Source organism: Coregonus lavaretus (genome assembly GCF_964263955.1).
Source record: "Coregonus lavaretus genome assembly, chromosome: 18".
NCBI classification, from domain to species: Eukaryota; Metazoa; Chordata; class Actinopteri; order Salmoniformes; family Salmonidae; genus Coregonus; species Coregonus lavaretus.
Genome location: NC_140005.1, coordinates 40,936,369 through 40,954,618, shown reverse-complemented (window position 1 = coordinate 40,954,618; position 18,250 = coordinate 40,936,369). Strand labels below are relative to the sequence as shown.

Here is an 18,250-nt window from a genome sequence, read left to right as displayed (position 1 = left end):
CATTTTCAACAAAACTTGTCAAAGCTTTCGCACAAGACAGCCTAATCAATCACTGGATTGATTAGGACAGTGTCTCCTTCTCAGTCATGTGGTATGGTTAATGATTAACTACTAGCAAAGATGTGAAATAAATACAAGATATACAACTGGTCTTCTGTAGCTCAGCTGGTAGAGCACGGCGCTTGTAACGCCAAGGTAGTGGATTCGATCCCCGGGACCACCCATACACAAAAATGTATGCACGCATGACTGTAAGTCGCTTTGGATAAAAGCGTCTGCTAAATGGCATATTACATTATATTATAACTCCTAATCAATCCAGTGTTAGGCTTCCCATTTATACAACTCCCCCTTCTCAACTTCTCTTCTAACATGGAGTCATAGAAAGAAGACAACAAGAGCACGTTTTTATTGTTTATTCTTAAAAATTCCAGTCAAATAAGTTATGATCACTTCATGTTCTTCATCTCTGATTGTAACCTACTGTAACTACACCATAGTCTAGTCAACTGTCTCCAGTTCCCTATCTCTCTGCTCCTGGGCCTCGTCTCTTTCAGCTACTGCAGGAGAAGAAGAAGAAGGGCCGGTGGTCTCCTCTGTCATCTTGTCTCCATTACACCCCTCTATGTGATGTTCCTCTGGGGCCTTGGTGGCCTCGCTACTGACCTCTGGGGCATTGGTGGCCTCGCTACTGACATCTGGGGCATTGGTGGCCTCGCTGCTGACCTCTGGGGCATTGGTGGCCTCGCTGCTGACCTCTGGGGCATTGGTGGCCTCGCTACTGACCTCTGGGGCATTGGTGGCCTCGCTACTGACCTCTGGGGCATTGGTGGCCTCGCTGCTGACCTCTGGGGCATTGGTGGCCTCGCTGCTGACCTCTGGGGCATTGGTGGCCTCGCTACTGACCTCTGGGGCCTCAGTGTGTCCATGTGGCTTTGTGGTGGTCTCCTCCTCTTCCTCATTGTCAAAGAACTCAGGTGGCACAACATTGGAAAGGGTGAACGACATTTGAATCTCCTGCAGACGGGCCTTCTGGGCCTTCAGGTTGTCCAGCTCGCTGGTCAGGTGTGTTGCAAGAGCGGGTTTTTCCGGAGCAGGAGTTATGACTGCAAGGGTTTCTGTAGCAACAGGTATTTCGTGAGCAGGGCTTTCAGTAGAGGAGTTTTCAGAGGGTGTCTCACTGGGCTTCTCAGCAACAGGTACCTCTGGGTTCTCCTTCTCCTTTGTCTCATTTTCTTTTGTCTCAGCTACATTGGTGGCAGCCGCTGGATTAGCTTCCTGAAGCTTATGAGAGAGACTGTTCCTCTCCTCCTGCAGTGCCCGGCACAGTTTCTCCAGCTTCTGGGTCTTCAGGGTGAAGAGCTCAAACTCCTTTTCCTTCAGGGTTTTCTGAATGGAGTAGAAAGATACAGGGTAAAAATCAGTACAGAGATTCATAAAGATCACTCATAGGTATCATTCCAAACGGTATCCTATTCCCTATATAGTGCATATAGTTAATAGGGCTATGGTCAAGAGTGGTGCATTAGGGAATAGGGTGCATTTGGTATGCAGCGACTATCTCCACCATGAGTCAAAGAAGAGTCATATTTAACTCTTTGTTGCCTGTTTGTCTTTCATGTATTTGACAGAGGGTGAACGTAAAAGTAACATAAAAAAAATGGGTGAAAAGTGTATTCTATGTGTATGGTATCTTACGTCTGTGAGCATATCAATAAGAGCCTTGTTGCAGCCCTCGAAACGGCTTTTCCATTGAATAGACTCCTTCTCCAGCTTCCTCATCCTCTTGGTCATCTACAAGACAAAACCCATCACATTTTAAAGTTTGTCAGTTAAATCGAAGAGTAAACAAAGAGAATGTATTTGTGCCATGGCAACAAAATCGACCTCATATAAGATCATAGATAAGGTCATCATTATAGGAGATAGTAATATACGGAAAGCAAGACTTAGGCTACCTTCTCCATGTCCTGTTTGAAGCAGGCGTACACGCCGTTGCTCTTCGACACAGTCCCCTGGAACTGATCAAACTTCTCAGAGTACATGGACAACTGGAGGGAGAAATTTGACATTTTAATGTGTAAAAGATAGAGAGAAAGAGAGAGACACAGAGAGAGAGACAGAGATGTTTATTTTATTTTATTAGGATCCCTATTAAATCAAATCAAATCAAATGTTATTTGTCACATGCGCCGAATACAACAGGTGTAGGTAGACCTTACAGTGAAATGCTTACAAGCCTTTAACCAACAATGCAGTTTTAAGAAAGAATACCAAATAAAATCACACAAAAAAATACAATATAAAGTAATACTAAATAAAAGTAACAAATAATCAAAGAGAAGCAGTAAAAATAACAATAGCGAGGCTATATACAGGGGGTACCGGTACCGAGTCAATGTGCGGGGGCACCGGTTAGTCGAGGTAATTGGAGTAATATGTACATTTAGGTAGAGTTATTAAAGTGACTATGCATAGATAATAAACAGAGAGTAGCAGCAGCGTAAAAGAGGGTTGGGGGGGGCAATGCAAATAGTCTGGGCAGCCAAATCATTAGATGTTCAGGAGTCTTATGGCTTGGGGGTAGAAGCTGTTTAGAAGCCTCTTGGATCTAGACTTGGCGCTCCGGTACCACTTGCCTTGCGGTAGCAGAGAGAACAGTCTATGACTAGGGTGGCTGGAGTCTTTGACAATTTTTAGGGCCTTCCTCTGACACCGCCTGGTATAGAGGTCCTGGATGGCAGGAAGCTTGGCCCCAGTGATCTACTGGGCCGTACGCACTACCCTCTGTAGTGCCTTGCGGTCGGAGGCCGAGCAGTTGCCATACCAGGCAGTGATGCAACCAGTCAGGATGCTCTCGATGGTGCAGCTGTAGAACCTTTTGAGGATCTGAGGACCCATGCCAAATCTTTTCAGTCTCCTGAGGGGGAATAGGTTATGTCGTGCCCTCTTCACGACTGTCTTGGTGTGCTTGGACCATGTTAGTTTGTTGGTGATGTGGACACCAAGGAACTTGAAGCTCTCAACCTGCTCCACTACAGCCCCGTCGATGAGAATGGGGGCGTGCTCAGTCCTCTTCTTTTTCCTGTAGTCCACAATCATCTCCTTTGTCTTGATCACGTTGAGGGAGAGGTTGTTGGCCTGGCACCACACGGCCAGGTCTCTGACCTCCTCCCTATAGGCTGTCTCGTCGTTGTCGGTGATGAGGCCTACCACTGTTGTGTCATCTGCAAACTTAATGATGGTGCTGGAGTCGTGCCTGGCCATGCAGTCATGAGTGAACAGGGAGTACAGGAGGGGATTGAGCACGCACCCCTGAGGGGCCCCTGTGTTGAGGATCAGCGTGGCGGATGTGTTGTTACCTACCCTTACCACCTATTAGCCAATGCCAATGGCGACAGCTAGTCTTACACAGTCCGACACATAACAAAAAATACATTACAGACAGAAGACGGACGGGGGGGGGTGGGGGGGGGACAGACAGAGAGAGACTTGAGACAGAGAGACAGTCTCTGTTTACCTGGGCCTGCATCCCTTCCTCTTGCTCTTTCAGAATCTGCACCTTCACCTGCGACTGTGCCGCCTTATTTATCAACTTTGGAAAAATAAAATGTATTAAAAAAAAGATGTTGCTAATTCTTTACTTTATCACTGAATAGAATTTCTCATTGAAAATATTTTATGTTAGTGTCTAACTTATTCCATGCACTGATCTATATATTATACAGTATACAAATAAACTGAACATGTGATTAAAAACTCTTACATAACAAATACATATGAATAAAATATCTTAAATTGTATAACATCAATTAAGTCAGTCAAGACTTGCTGAAAGATGCTAACTTACATGATCCCTCTCACGCTTGTGCTTCTCCTCTCCCTCTTTAATGATCATGTTTGCTTGTTCAAGTTTGGTTTCCAACAACTTCTGCTGCAGGTCTCGATGTTTGAATACCTTTTCCAGGTTCTGCAAGGTAAGAAGAGGGAGACTGGGTCACTTTCACTGAGACAAACATTACACATTCGACGCAACATAGCCACAGTAAGACACGAGAAAAAATTTTACTTGAAAGGTGAACTATGACATTTATGCAGAGGAGATGGTGTAAAATTAACAGAGCCAAGCTTATCAGACCCTAACAACACTGTGAAAAAAACTGAATGCCCTTGCCTTCTTTGCACTAACACTCACACTTTTCTTTTCTTACCAGCACTGACTTTGCTGATAGCTACTTTATTGAAGAACATTTTACTTACTAAGACTGTGATGTGTGGTTGTCTCACCTAGCTATTTTAAGATTAATGCACTGCTAAATTACTAAAATATAAATGTAAGACAAATGAAAAACTGAGCATGCTCTTGAGTCTTGACTCATCACACATTGACTCCTGGTGCTGCATGGGCCTGAGGGGGTCTCTATCTCAGTTGAGTATTGAATGCCGTCGCTAAGGAATTTGAAATGTGTATGAAATCTGATCCAAGATGGCGTAGTATTGTGTTGTGTCCTTGTGTAAATAGCCAGTTTTTTAGTTTTTTGTCTTTTATTCGTATATATTTCTATATCTCACTTTCCATCAATTAACTAAATATACTTTCCTACAACCCGCCTCACCCAATGTGGAATGGATTCTATTATTTCTTTCTTTTTATCAAGATCCTACGGCTGAAACTAGCCAGCTAGCCAGCTAACTAGCTACTTGCTATTAGCCACCGTTAGCGGTCTTCACCACTGTCCGTGGCCTGCACTACCTACCAGCCAGCTCTAGCCTGGACAATTATCGGCCAGTCTGCACAGCGTGCTATCGACCCAGAGCATATCGGATTTTCTGCCGGAATCACTGAATCACTGGACCTTAACACCGGACCTTCGCAACTAGCTAGCTGCAACCGAATGGCTGTTGTTGGCTAATCACCACTTCCCGACGTACCAGTTAGCCTTGAGCTAGTCTCGAGCCAGGCCCATCTCCCGGCTATATACCTCTCTGTCAAACGGATGGGACCTCCCAGTGTCGACACAGAGCCCCGCCGATCCATCACGACTGGTCTGCTGACGTAATCGTCTGATGTGGTTTCAACAGGCTTCCTGTTGCGACGACCACGAAGATCCATCTGCTAGCCCCGGCCCGCTAGCACGCGCAATCAACAGCCATGCCTCCTGCTCGCCTGTGCAGTCAGGAACCAATATACACAATCAGTTAGGAAAGCAAAGGCTAGCTTTTTCAAACAGAAATTTGCATCCTGTAGCACTAACTCCAAAAAGTTTTGGGACACTGTAAAGTCCATGGAGAATAAGAGCCATACAACACTCCTTCCGTGGCCTCCAACTGCTCTTAAACGCTAGTAAAACTAAATGCATGCTCTTCAATCGAATACTGCTTGCACCCGCCCGCCCGACTAGAATCACTACTCTCGGCGGGTCTGACTTAGAATATGTGGACAACTACAAATACCTAGGTGTCTGGTTAGACCATAAACTCTCCTTCCAGACTCACATTAAGCATCTCCAATCCAAAGTTAAATCTAGAATTGGCTTCCTATTTCGCAACAAAGCCTCCTTCACTCATGCTGCTAAACATGCCTTCGTAAAACTGACTATCCTACCGATCCTTGACTTCGGCAATGTCATTTACAAAATAGCCTCCAACACTCTACTCAGCAAATTGGATGTAGTCTATCACAGTGCCATCCGTTTTGTCACCAAAGCCCCATATACTACCCTCACTACATATTCGTCGCCTAACCCACTGGCTCCAGGTCATCTATAAATCACTTCTAGGCAAATCCCCGCCTTATCTTAGATAATTGGTCACCATAGCAACACCCACCCGTAGTATGCGTTCCAGCATGTATATCTCACTGGTCATCCCCAAAGCCAACACCTCCTTTGGTCGACATTCCTTCCAGTTCTCTGCTGCAAATGACTGCAACAAACTGCAAAAATCTCTGAAGCTGGAGACACTTATCTCCCTCACTAACTTTAAGCATCAGTTGTCAGAGCAGCTTACCGATCACTGCACCTGTACACAGCCCATCTGTAATTAGCCCACCCAACTACCTCATCCCCATATTGTTATTTACATTGTTATTTATTTTGCTCATTTGCACCCCAGTATCTCTATTTGCACATCATCTTCTGCACATCTATCACTCCAGTGTTAATACTAAATTGTAATTATTTTGCACTATGGCCTATTTATTGCCTTACCTCCATAATTTACTACATTTGCACACACTGTATATAGATTTTCTATTGTGTTATTGACTGTACGTTTTGTTTATTCCATATGTAACTCTGTGTTGTTGTTTTTATCGCACTGCTTTGCTTTATCTTGGCCAGGTCGCAGTTGTAAATGAGAACTTGTTCTCAACTGGCTTACCTGGTTAAATAAAGGTGAAATAATAAAAAATAAAAAATGTGACGTACTGTTAGAGAGACGCACATGGTAACATTTGTTTTGTTGTATTGAAAAACGCTATATAAAATAAATATATTATTATTATAGCATGCAGATATAACTAAACACATTCAGTTTAAACTACACTACAAGCTCCAGCCCAGAGCATCTGTAAAAAGGCCCCATACCGCTTCTCTTGCGTCGTACTGGGAGATGAGGCTCTTGAGTTTCTCTGCCAGGTCACTGTTCTCCTGACAGAGTTTGGTGTTGCGGTTACTGTGCTCCTCGATCTGGCCCTGGATGTCCGTTAGCGTGCTCTGGAAGTGAGTGGTGATGTCCTTCCTCTTCAGGTCGTCCTCCCTGCACCTCTGGAGGGTCTCCTCCTGCATGATCACATTATACAGGATGATGCACAGTTAGTTGGGCGGCAGGTAGCCTAGCGGTGGGTTGCCAGTTAGAATCCCGGGTCCGACGGGAAAGAAAATCTGTCGGGAAGTGAGCTGGCAACCGGAGGGTTGCTGGTATCAAATCCTAGATACCATTGCCTGTCATTGTGCCCTTCAGCAAGGCACTTAACCCCCCACAACAACAGCTCCCTGAGTGCCCAGTGTGGCAGCCCCCCGCACCTCTCCAAAACCTCTATATGTATGTGTGTCTTTCGGATGGGTTGGGTTAAAAGCGGAAGTCAAATTTAGGTTGGACCTTGTGTGCAATGTATCTTCATCTCACACTCACAGACACCTGATGCACAGTAAGTTACACTCACAGATATACTCATAATGCAAGGAAATATGTACTGTAATGTCGCTGCACATAGAAGCAGACACACAGACTGTGTATGCACATACTAAGGGCTCTATTCAATCCGCATCCCGGAAGTTCAGCTTTACAGCATCATTGAAATTGAAAGGCAATGTTCTGCATTCACGGGAAACGCTGCATATGTCAGCTCAATCGGAAATTACCTTTACATTTCTAACAGCGGAATCTGTAACGCTTCATCTTTACAAATTGAATAGAGCCCTAACTGTAGCCTAACCATACACATGCCACACAAATTTAACTTAGTGAGGGCCACTGGTTGTTGCATCAGACCTGGGTCAGTATTTGAGCTTGGAGTTTGCGCTTGATTTAGCTTGGAGTTTGAACTTTCAGGACTATTCCATTGGTTCCACTGTATAGCGCAAATGAAATCAAGCACAGTTTAGGTATGTAAAAGTAGTATTTGATATATGCATTTGATTAAGTTTGGTTGGCAGTAGACTGTAAGAAGAGAGCCTCACCTAGGACGTTCCACAGAGCAGTATGGGTACTGTAGTACTACAGTATATGCTACAACGAGAGGCTCACCTAGGACGTTACACAGAGCAGTATGGGTACTGTAGTCCTACAGTATATGCTACAACGAGAGGCTCACCTTCAGTGTCTTGTTGTGTCTCTGAAGCTCCCTACACAGGGACTCCAGTTTGCTGCGGGCCAGAACGGCTCTGCTGTGTTCACTCTGAAGCTGGTCCTTCTCCTTCATCACCTGAAGAAGCTTCTTCTGCAGAACCTTCAGCTGCTTCTGGTCACCCCGGTGCTCCTCCAGCTACCAACACACACACATACCATTTTATTTATTCACAAACAAATCTATGTGAATAAGCAAATACTGCTACATCGGTGTAGACTAATGATATGGTACTGGTTAGCAGCCAGTTAGATAAATATAACTATATGCTTCACTACGAATAATATAAAACATAATTAGCATGAACAGATAATACAAATGTACATGGGCAAAGATCACATCTAGTTCCCTACTAGACACCACAGCACACTACCTCTGGCGCATAATTTGGCATGGTCCACTCACTAGCTCAGCGTGCTTCTTGATGATGGCCTCCAGTTTTTGCTCTGGAGTGCCAAGCTTGTTCAAGCTCTGCATCAATAGCATGGCCTCTTTGCCTGAATAGAGATAATGTTACAGTACAGTTAATAACACTATAACTATTGATACACTGTAACACTAAAAACTATTGATGCTGAATAGAACAAAAGAAGAACAAGAAGAACAAGAAGAAGAACAATAACAACAACAACAATAACAACACACCAAGGCTTTTCAGCATCTTCTTCTCTAGTTTCTGGTCCTTGGCGGAGCTCTTCTTGGTGACCTGCTCCTTCAGCACCTCCTCCTCCACCTCTTCCTGCTCAGCAGGCTCCTCACTGGCCTCCTGGTAGGTACTGATGATGTCCTCTAGCTGCTTGCTCAGGTCCTCTGTCAGGTCCACCTGACCCTGACACTGGGCTGGGTCCCCCTGTTCACTCACTTGACATGTCTCCATTCTGATAGGCTTACACTAAGACATAATGATACAGCATAGAATTAGAATTACTTGAACTAATATGGACATATTCTAGTTCAAGTTCAATGTTTCCGTGAAGGGTGATAGTTAATGAGACTAATTAAAAGCAGTGCTATATACTAATAGTAATTGTATATACTACTGTATAAGAAAAGCCAAGGTCAAACCAATCTTTATCAGAATAGCTGAAACAATCTTTTCCAATATTATTAAAACTGTTTTCTCTTCTTGATGTATTTTATTACCCTTAATGACATAGTCGATCAGATTAGCAATTTATAATCTATCAACCTCCACTGTCTGTTTGTCTATTGAAGTCTGGTAGTGCTTGACTGTGGCCTGTTTATGTGCATATAATTAGCCTGCTGCCTGGGTGCATACCCTCTACTCAGTCTCAACTCACAGGCAGAGCAGAGTAGTCAGAGCACATGGCACCTGTTCTAGGCCCATATGCTATTTTAGGAGCTTCTTAATATGGGCATGTTATTTATTTATTTCACAATCTTACTCTTGTTGTTGTAAATTGTAGTATACTCATATGATTTGTTAAAGTACTTGATAGATTAATGACACTAAATGCAGCACTTTAAATATCCAGAAAGTACGTAAGTGACTACACAACTGAGTTAGAGTTTCAATTTAGTCAGAAGAAATTAAGACATATCTATTTCTATTGCCTTCCTAATCCATTCCAAGAAAAACTTTGAACAGAACACTAATTTGATACAATGGGACATGTAAAAATGCATTTGGCCTATATTGTAGCTGACAACTTCTCATAATGATGGAACAAGAGGCCCTGTTCCATCATGATAGAAACAACTACTTCACGAGTGACAAGTCACCCACTCCCCCAAAAAATTAAGCTTATCCAAAATACATTCAAACTATCCTTACAATGCACAAGACAGAAAACATATACCCATGAAAATATTTCATTCTACACCATTCAAAACTCAAATATCTGCAAACAAACACAGAGAAGATATTGAACTGCTTCTTACCAAAAGGTCCAGGATTTAGGAGAGGGGAAAGGAGACGTGAGGAGTGGGGTAAGAGAGAGAGAGAGAGAGAGAAAGAGGGTGTTGGGGGGGGGGGGGGGGGGGGTACTCTCGCTCTGGCCCCACAGATATAACAGCTGTGAAGAAGACCTCAAAATAAACCACTGGGACACAACTGACACCAACACAGAGAGAGACAGGGGAACATAACGACACCAACACAGAAAGAGAGAGGTGACAGAGAAAGAATAACATCCCCTGTTCAGAACGTCTCACAATGAAACCACACAAACATTATGCCTCTAAGCTTGTAATGACCTAAGACAAGAGTTATGTTGATATTTACCAAGAAACTTTAAGGACTTTGCAACAGTATTGTCAGTGGTCGCGTTAACGCAGGATTCGCATTTATCACGCAGAAAAGGAAAAATAAAACGCAGAAAATAGGCTATATCTTGTTGCGTTTTATAAACTCAGATCTAAAATGCTTTATTGTAAATTCTGCTCGGCTTCAGTCAGTGTTCGCTCCAAATCATGAATGTAAAAGGACTAATTTTGTGCTTTAGTTGCACTTCTACACTCCTGACTGGTTGCATCACTGCCTGGTATGGCAACTGCTCGGCCTCCGACCACAAGGCACTACAGACGGTAGTGCGTACGGCCCAGTACATCACTGGGGTCAAGCTTCCTGCCATCCAGGACCTCTATAACAGGCGGTGTCAGAGGAAGGCCCTAAAAATTGTCAAAGGCTCCAGCCACCCTAGTCAAAGACTGTTCTCTCTGCTACCGCACAGCAAGCGGTACCGGAGCGCCAAGTGTGGGTCCAAAAGGCTTCCTAACAGCTTCTACCCCCAAGCCATAAGACTCCTGAACAGCTTATCAAATGGCTACCCGGACTATTTGCATTGTAGCTGGCTACATTCTTTCTTTGATAAACATTCAAAATATGATGGCCATGCATCATTTAGTTCTTGCACACCCCTTATCACTCCAATGAAGCAAAACACCACTGTTGACTTTCAATATAAAACACAGGTGAAATGGTTTAAAACGCATGTATTTTATGGTCTGCGTTTTGAAAATGCTGATTTCTGAAAGTTAATGCGACCCCTGGAACTATGTAGATTCATAAACTATACAACCAGCTATCATATTTTGCTCACCCTGCAGCATATTAGAACTGAATTAATAGACAGCGAAAAAAATTGGGGACTAAAACACACATTTTATAATTGATCATGCTACGCTTAGTAACAGTGGCTGGAGTATGAAGGATTGTGTTTAGGTGCAAGTGACGTTCTTATGAATTACCTCCCCTTTCTCAAAGTAACAGTTGCCTGTAGTGATTATTCATCACAAGAGAATGCCAGTAGAATATAAATATCTATTCACTTTATTCTGGAGAGTTCTCCCTCCCAGGACAAGTATGATACCATCTGAAACCTCACTGTGTTTTCTCTATCCTGACTGTCCTGTAATGAAGTCAATAACTAAACAAGGGAATTAGCTACTGCTTTAATATCTGATCTAAGAGGTAAATGATCTGTAACTTGGTGAGTTAACAGTAACACTGACTTTTAGGAGTAGTTGAGGAGTAGTTCTGTCTGTAATAAAGCCATTTTGTGGGGGGAAAAAACATTTTAATTGGCTGGGCCTGGATCCCCAGCCTGGCTGCCAAGTGGGTGGCCTCTATCCCCCAAGACACATCCATGGCTGCACCCCTGCCCAGTCAGGTGAAATCCATAGATTAGGGCCTAATTTATTTATTGACTGATTTCCTTATATTGACTGTAACTCAGTACAATCTTTGAAATTGTTGCATATTGCGTTTATAATTTTGCTCAGTATATACAGTATGTACAGTGGGGAAAAAAAGTATTTAGTCAGCCACCAATTGTGCAAGTTCTCCCACTTAAAAAGATGAGAGAGGCCTGTAATTTTCATCATAGGTACACGTCAACTATGACAGACAAAATGCGAGAAAAAAAATCCAGAAAATCACATTGTGAATTTATTTGCAAATTATGGTGGAAAATAAGTATTTGGTCAATGACAAAAGTTTCTCAATACTTTGTTATATACCCTTTGTTGGCAATGACACAGGTCAAACGTTTTCTGTAAGTCTTCACAAGGTTTTCACACACTGTTGCTGGTATTTTGGCCCATTCCTCCATGCAGATCTCCTCTAGAGCAGTGATGTTTTGGGGCTGTCGCTGGGCAACACGGACTTTCAACTCCCTCCAAAGATTTTCTATGGGGTTGAGATCTGGAGACTGGCTAGGCCACTCCAGGACCTTGAAATGCTTCTTATGAAGCCACTCCTTCGTTGCCCGGCGGTGTGTTTGGGATCGTTGTCATGCTGAAAGACCCAGCCACGTTTCATCTTCAATGCCCTTGCTGATGGAAGGAGGTTTTCACTCAAAATCTCACGATACATGGCCCCATTCATTCTTTCCTTTACACGGATCAGTTCGTCCTGGTCCCTTTGCAGAAAAACAGCCCCAAAGCATGATGTTTCCACCCCCATGCTTCACAGTAGGTATGGTGTTCTTTGGATGCAACTCAGCATTCTTTGTCCTCCAAACACGACGAGTTAAGTTTTTACCAAAAAGTTATATTTTGGTTTCATCTGACCATAAGACATTCTCCCAATCCTCTTCTGGATCATCCAAATGCACTCTAGCAAACTTCAGACGGGCCTGGACATGTACTGGCTTAAGCAGGGGGACACGTCTGGCACTGCAGGATTTGAGTCCCTGGCGGCGTAGTGTGTTACTGATGGTAGGCTTTGTTACTTTGGTCCCAGCTCTCTGCAGGTCATTCACTAGGTCCCCCCGTGTGGTTCTGGGATTTTTGCTCACCGTTCTTGTGATCATTTTGACCCCACGGGGTGAGATCTTGCGTGGAGCCCCAGATCGAGGGAGATTATCAGTGGTCTTGTATGTCTTCCATTTCCTAATAATTGCTCCCACAGTTGATTTCTTCAAACCAAGCTGCTTACCTATTGCAGATTCAGTCTTCCCAGCCTGGTGCAGGCCTACAATTTTGTTTCTGGTGTCCTTTGACAGCTCTTTGGTCTTGGCCATAGTGGAGTTTGGAGTGTGACTTTTTGAGGTTGTGGACAGGTGTCTTTTATACTGATAACAAGTTCAAACAGGTGCCATTAATACAGGTAACGAGTGGAGGACAGAGGAGCCTCTTAAAGAAGAAGTTACAGGTCTGTGAGAGCCAGAAATCTTGCTTGTTTGTAGGTGACGTTATTAAGTGTTTTGCTTTTCTATTATTTCTCTATTCTCTTTCTCTCTGCATTGTTGGGATAGGCCCATAAGTAAGCATTTCACTGTTAGTCTACACCTGTTGTTTACGAAGCATGTGGCAAATACAATTTGATTTTATTACAAACGTGAGAGGCACAAGGCAGTTCAATGGTTAGGACACAGCCGAATCAAACACACAACAATCCTCTACAACAGAAAATAGTATAGTTAGGTTCAGCAGCAGGAGGGAAAGAAGATACACACTAATAATTTGCAGTCAAATGCAACAGTATCGGTTCCAATTTACCTTCCCTGCCTGTATACACACATAACATGTACTGTAGCTATGTGCTACCATACAGCAGTGGTGACCCGTCATTCAGGGCATGTTATTTTGGCATTAATACGTGTCACATATCAGTTTGCAAACAATGTACAAAAATATATAATTGAGTTGATAAAGCGTCATACAAACATGGTCTCTTTTTTGCATTCTAAAGTAAGGCAGCTCCAAAATGCAGGTGTTTCGGCCTAGTTCAGTGCTTTCTGTGGTGGTGGGGCAGCCAGCGGAAAATACGGAGCGTAGAGGTTGGTAATGTTCTCTAGTTGCGCCGTGATTGGCTCAGTGTTCTGTCACTCATGGGGACACTACATCACTGCAAAATCTACTGGTAGAGCTCGAAAATTCAAGCCCCTTGGGTGCTGCCATAGAGTTACATTAGAAGTGCCCATGTAAGAAGGCTCAAGGTCATTGGCCACAGATAAAATGACGTCAAATCACGTTATATCTACCGTAGCTTTGATCATGTCAACATCATACTTTCAAAATCTTAGCAAGCAAGCTAGCAGTCATCATCATGAATCAAGTCGACAATCTACTGGCAAATCATTTTCAATCCTTGTCACATGTATATGAAGAGAAATTATAGATAAAACGTATCGGTGCTCATCGGCCATTGGACATAAACAATACACAACAAGTTGGAAATCGCAAATTCAACAATGAGTGGTTTGGAAGGAATCAGTGCCTAACTGCAAGCGTTGCAAAGCAATCACCAGCCTGCTATTCAGTGGAGTGGGTGTGTGGTCCAAGTCTGGGTTTAAGGGTCTCTTTTCCAAGTTTAAAAGGATAAACATTCAAATGATGGGCCAGAAAAGGTTGCATAAATTGGCCATGCTGTCAATCCAGCATGACTTCTACCGTGTTCAAAACAACTGGAAACTCGGAACTGGGAAATCTCAGACTTCAGTGAGTTCAAGACAACTAGCTCAGACTGGGAAAATACGTTTTGAACAGTCATCCAACTCGGAATTCCAGGTCGGGAACTCTGGCCTCTTTCTAGAGCTCCGATCTAAAGATCACTGATGTCATGATTCAACCTTGTTTCCAGTTGTCTTGAAAGCACCTTAAATCCAGAGAATGACAGACTTTGATGACAAAGTTTGATGACAAAATTTGCCCAAGAAGGACCGCCGTGCCACCTTCCTGTTCAAGTGAGCACAGCACAACAAGGTGAGTCCAAAAATGTATTGTATGCTGCTGCATATATGATGTAATATGCCAGGTAGATATGTAAACTGTAGCTAACAAAGTAATACTAAGTGTATGTTGTGTAGTAAACTGTTAGTAGTCCATGTTCCTCACCCTAATAATTTGGTCCCTTTTCCCCTCTAAATTCGGCTACTGTTCTGACTTGGTGGTGCACATGTTGCCTATAGCCTGTTTTAGAGAAATATCATCATCGAATATTGTAAGAGCTTTCATTGTTCATATGCCCCCTTTATTTATCATACGGTTCAGACTTGTGTACAGGGAGAATACTGTAAGAACGGCTGACCAAATAGTTAAATTGACTATGTCCGTCCTAGCTCGCTCATTCTCTTAATCAAAATTACGGATTGCCTCTTATCCGCTCGTCGTCCCCTTATGCCATAGTTTGTACATCTCAATTGTGAGTAGAAACCACATTTGTTTAAGGAAGTCAGACATATTAGCTATGTTTTTTTTGAAAGGCAGTAAATGAGGCTGAATGAACTGTTTCGCTGCAAGACAAGGCTGATAGCCAGGTGTAGCAGTGGTAAGGATTCACTCCATGGTGCTGAAAAGAAAGCTCTGCTGTTGGGACAGCTTTACAGTGCCTTCCAAAAGTATTCATCCCTCTTGCCGTTTTTCCTATTTTGTTGCGTTACAACCTGTAATTTAAATTGATTTTTATTTGGATTTCATGTAATGGACATTCACAAAATAGTCCAAATTGGTGAAGTTAAATTAAAAAAATAACTTGTTTCCAAAACCTCTAAAAAATAAATAACGGAAAAGTGGTGCGTGCATATGTATTTACCCCCTTTGCTATGAAGCCCCTAAATAAGATATGGTGCAACCAATTACCTTCAGAAGTCACATAATTAGTTAAATAAAGTCCACCTGTGTGCAATCTAAGTGTCACATGATATGTCACATGATCTCAGTATATATACACCTGTTCTGAAAGGCCCCAGAGTCTGCAACACCACTAAGCAAGGGGCACCACCAAGCAAGCGGCACCATGAAGACCAAGGAGCTCTCCAAACAGGTCAGGGACAAAGTTGTGGAGAAGTACAGATCAGGGTTGGGTTATAAAAAAATATCCGAAACTTTGAACAACCCACGGAGCACCATTAAATCCATTATTAAAAAATGGAAAGAATATGTCACCACAACAAACCTGCCAAGAGAGTGCCACCCACCAAAACGTACAGACCAGGCAAGGAGGGCATTAATCAGAGAGGCAACAAAGAGACCAAATATAACCCTGAAGGAGCTGCAAAGCTCCACAGCGGAGATTGGAGTATCTGTCCATAAGACCACTTTAAGCCGTACACTCCACAGAGCTGGGCTTTATGGAAGAGTGGCCATAAGAAAATAATAAGAGAACACATTTGGTGTTCGCCAAAAGGCATGTGGGAGACACCCAAAACATATGGAAGAAGGTACTCTGGTCAGATGAGACTAAAATTGAGCTTTTTGGCCATCAAGGAAAACGCTATGTCTGGCGCAAACCCAACACCTCTCACCCAGACCTAAATCCAATTGAGAATCTGTGGTATGACTTAAAGATTGTTGTACACCATCGGAACCCATCCAACTTGAAGGAGCTGGAGCAGTTTTGCCTTGAAGAATGGGCAAAAATCCCAGTGGCTAGATGTGCCAGGCTTATAGAGACATACCCAAAGATACTTGCAGCTGTAATTGCTGCAAAAGGTGGCTCTACAAAGTATTGACTTTGGGGGGAGGGTGAATAATTATGCACGCTCAAGTTTTTTTGTCTTATTTCTTGTTTGTTTCACCCCAAAAAATATTTTGCATCTTCAAAGTGGTAGGCATGTTGTGTAAATCTATATGATACAAGCCCACAAAAAAATCCATTTTAATTTCAGGTTGTAAGGCAACAAAATTGGAAAAATGCCAAGGGGGGTGAATACTTTTCACAAGCCCCTGTATGTAGGCCCTTAACAGTTTGTGGTCACCGTTTGTCACCATTATAGTGCAATTCATGTATTGTTTAGTATTGTGTTGCTTTTCTGGCATGCATCTAAAAAATAAAATGGGAGTTTGCCCCACCAAGATTGACATGCTAAAATCGCCACTGCCATACAGTATGACCTGTGATAGCATGTAAATTGAGTCGTTAAAGTGATAGCTACCCCAGACATCATGGTGAGAGTTAAAGCTGAGTATAACACTGTGCCTGTAATGTAATCATGTGTTGAGTTGTGTATTTTAAATCAATCCACAAACTCATGTCTCAACTGTGAAACTGGAAATGTCAAATAGATTTGCTAACATCATGTTAACTTCAATATTTGAAATGCAGCCATAATTTTTTACCTCTTAAAATATATCTACAATCAACCTAAAAAGTTGTGAATTCAACACTGCAAATTCAATAGAGACAAAAACAATTGCACATAAAGGAAATATGAATTTCAGTGTACAAGTATTTACATTTTTAGCTGAAACAAATTAATCAATCCACCCATCTTCTTTACCTAAAACCTAAAAGAACATTCACACTTAAAATTAAAGGGAAGAAAACTGTAAAACTTAAATGCACTGTACATGCACACTTACAGTGACTTCAGAAAGTATTCATACCCCTTGTCCTATTTCACATTTTGCTGTGTTACAGCCTGAATTCAAAATGGATTAAATATATTTTTTTTCACCCATCTACCCACAATACCCCATAATGACAAAGTGAAAACATGTTTTTTGATTATTATCTTTTTCCAAATTTATTGAAAATGAAATACAGAAATATCTCATTTACATAACTATTCACACCCCTGAGTCAATACATGTTAGAATCACATTTGACAGCGATTACAGCTTTGAGTCTTTCTTGGTATGTCTCGAAGCTTTGCACACCTGGATTGTACAATATTTGCACATTATTTTTTATTAAATTCTTTAAGCTCTGTCAAGTTGGTTGTTGATCATTGCTAGTCGGCCATTTTAAAGTCTTGCCATAGATTTTCAAGCAAATTTAATTTAACTGTAACTAGGCCACTCAGGAACATTCAATGTCGTCTTGGTAAGCAACTCCAGTGTATATTTGGCCTCGTGTTTTAGGTTTTGTCCTGCTGAAAGGTCAATTTGTCTCACAGTGTCTGTTGGAAAGCAGACTGAACCAGGTTTTCCTCTAGGATCTTGCCTGTGCTCATTTTTATCCCCAAAAAAACTCCCTTGCCAATGACAAACATCCCCATAACATGATGCAGCCACCAACATGCTTGAAAATATAAAGAGTGGTACTCAGTGATGTGTTGTGTTGGATTTTGCCCCAAACATAACGTATTCAGGATATAAAGTTAATTTCTTTGCTACATTTTTTGCAGTTTTACTTTAGTGCCTTATTGCAAACAGAATGCATGTTTTTAAATATTTATATTCTGTACAGGCTTCCTTCTTTTTACTCTGTCATTTAGGTTAGTATTGTGGAGTAAATACAATATTGTTGATCCATCCTGAGTTTTCTCCTATCACAGCCATTAAACTCTGGAACTGTTTTAAAGTCACCATTGGCCTCATGGTGAAATTCCTGAGCAGTTTCCTTCCTCTCCGGCAACTGAGTTAGGAAGGACACCTGTATCTTTGTAGTGACTGGGTGTATTGATACACCATCCAAAGTGTAATTAATAACTTCACCATGCTCAAAGGGATATATTCAATGTCTGATTTGTTTATTTTAACCCATCTACCAAT

The 18,250-nt window shown here is 42.3% G+C and overlaps 1 protein-coding gene across 1 annotated transcript; it reads right to left on the bottom strand.

Annotated features, from left to right (window-relative positions):
- Nucleotides 1-425: 425 nt before the first annotated feature.
- On the bottom strand, nucleotides 426-8,726 carry LOC311145503 (beta-taxilin-like; the record flags this gene model as incomplete). The annotated part of the gene is made up of 10 exons (XM_084181757.1): nucleotides 426-666; nucleotides 907-1,389; nucleotides 1,699-1,794; nucleotides 1,959-2,051; nucleotides 3,521-3,595; nucleotides 3,851-3,970; nucleotides 6,588-6,782; nucleotides 7,817-7,987; nucleotides 8,255-8,346; nucleotides 8,495-8,726. 10 exons carry the CDS (start codon nucleotides 8,724-8,726, stop codon nucleotides 502-504), a joined length of 1,722 nt encoding a protein of 573 aa, XP_084037883.1. The 3' UTR covers nucleotides 426-501.
- Nucleotides 8,727-18,250: the final 9,524 nt, after the last annotated feature.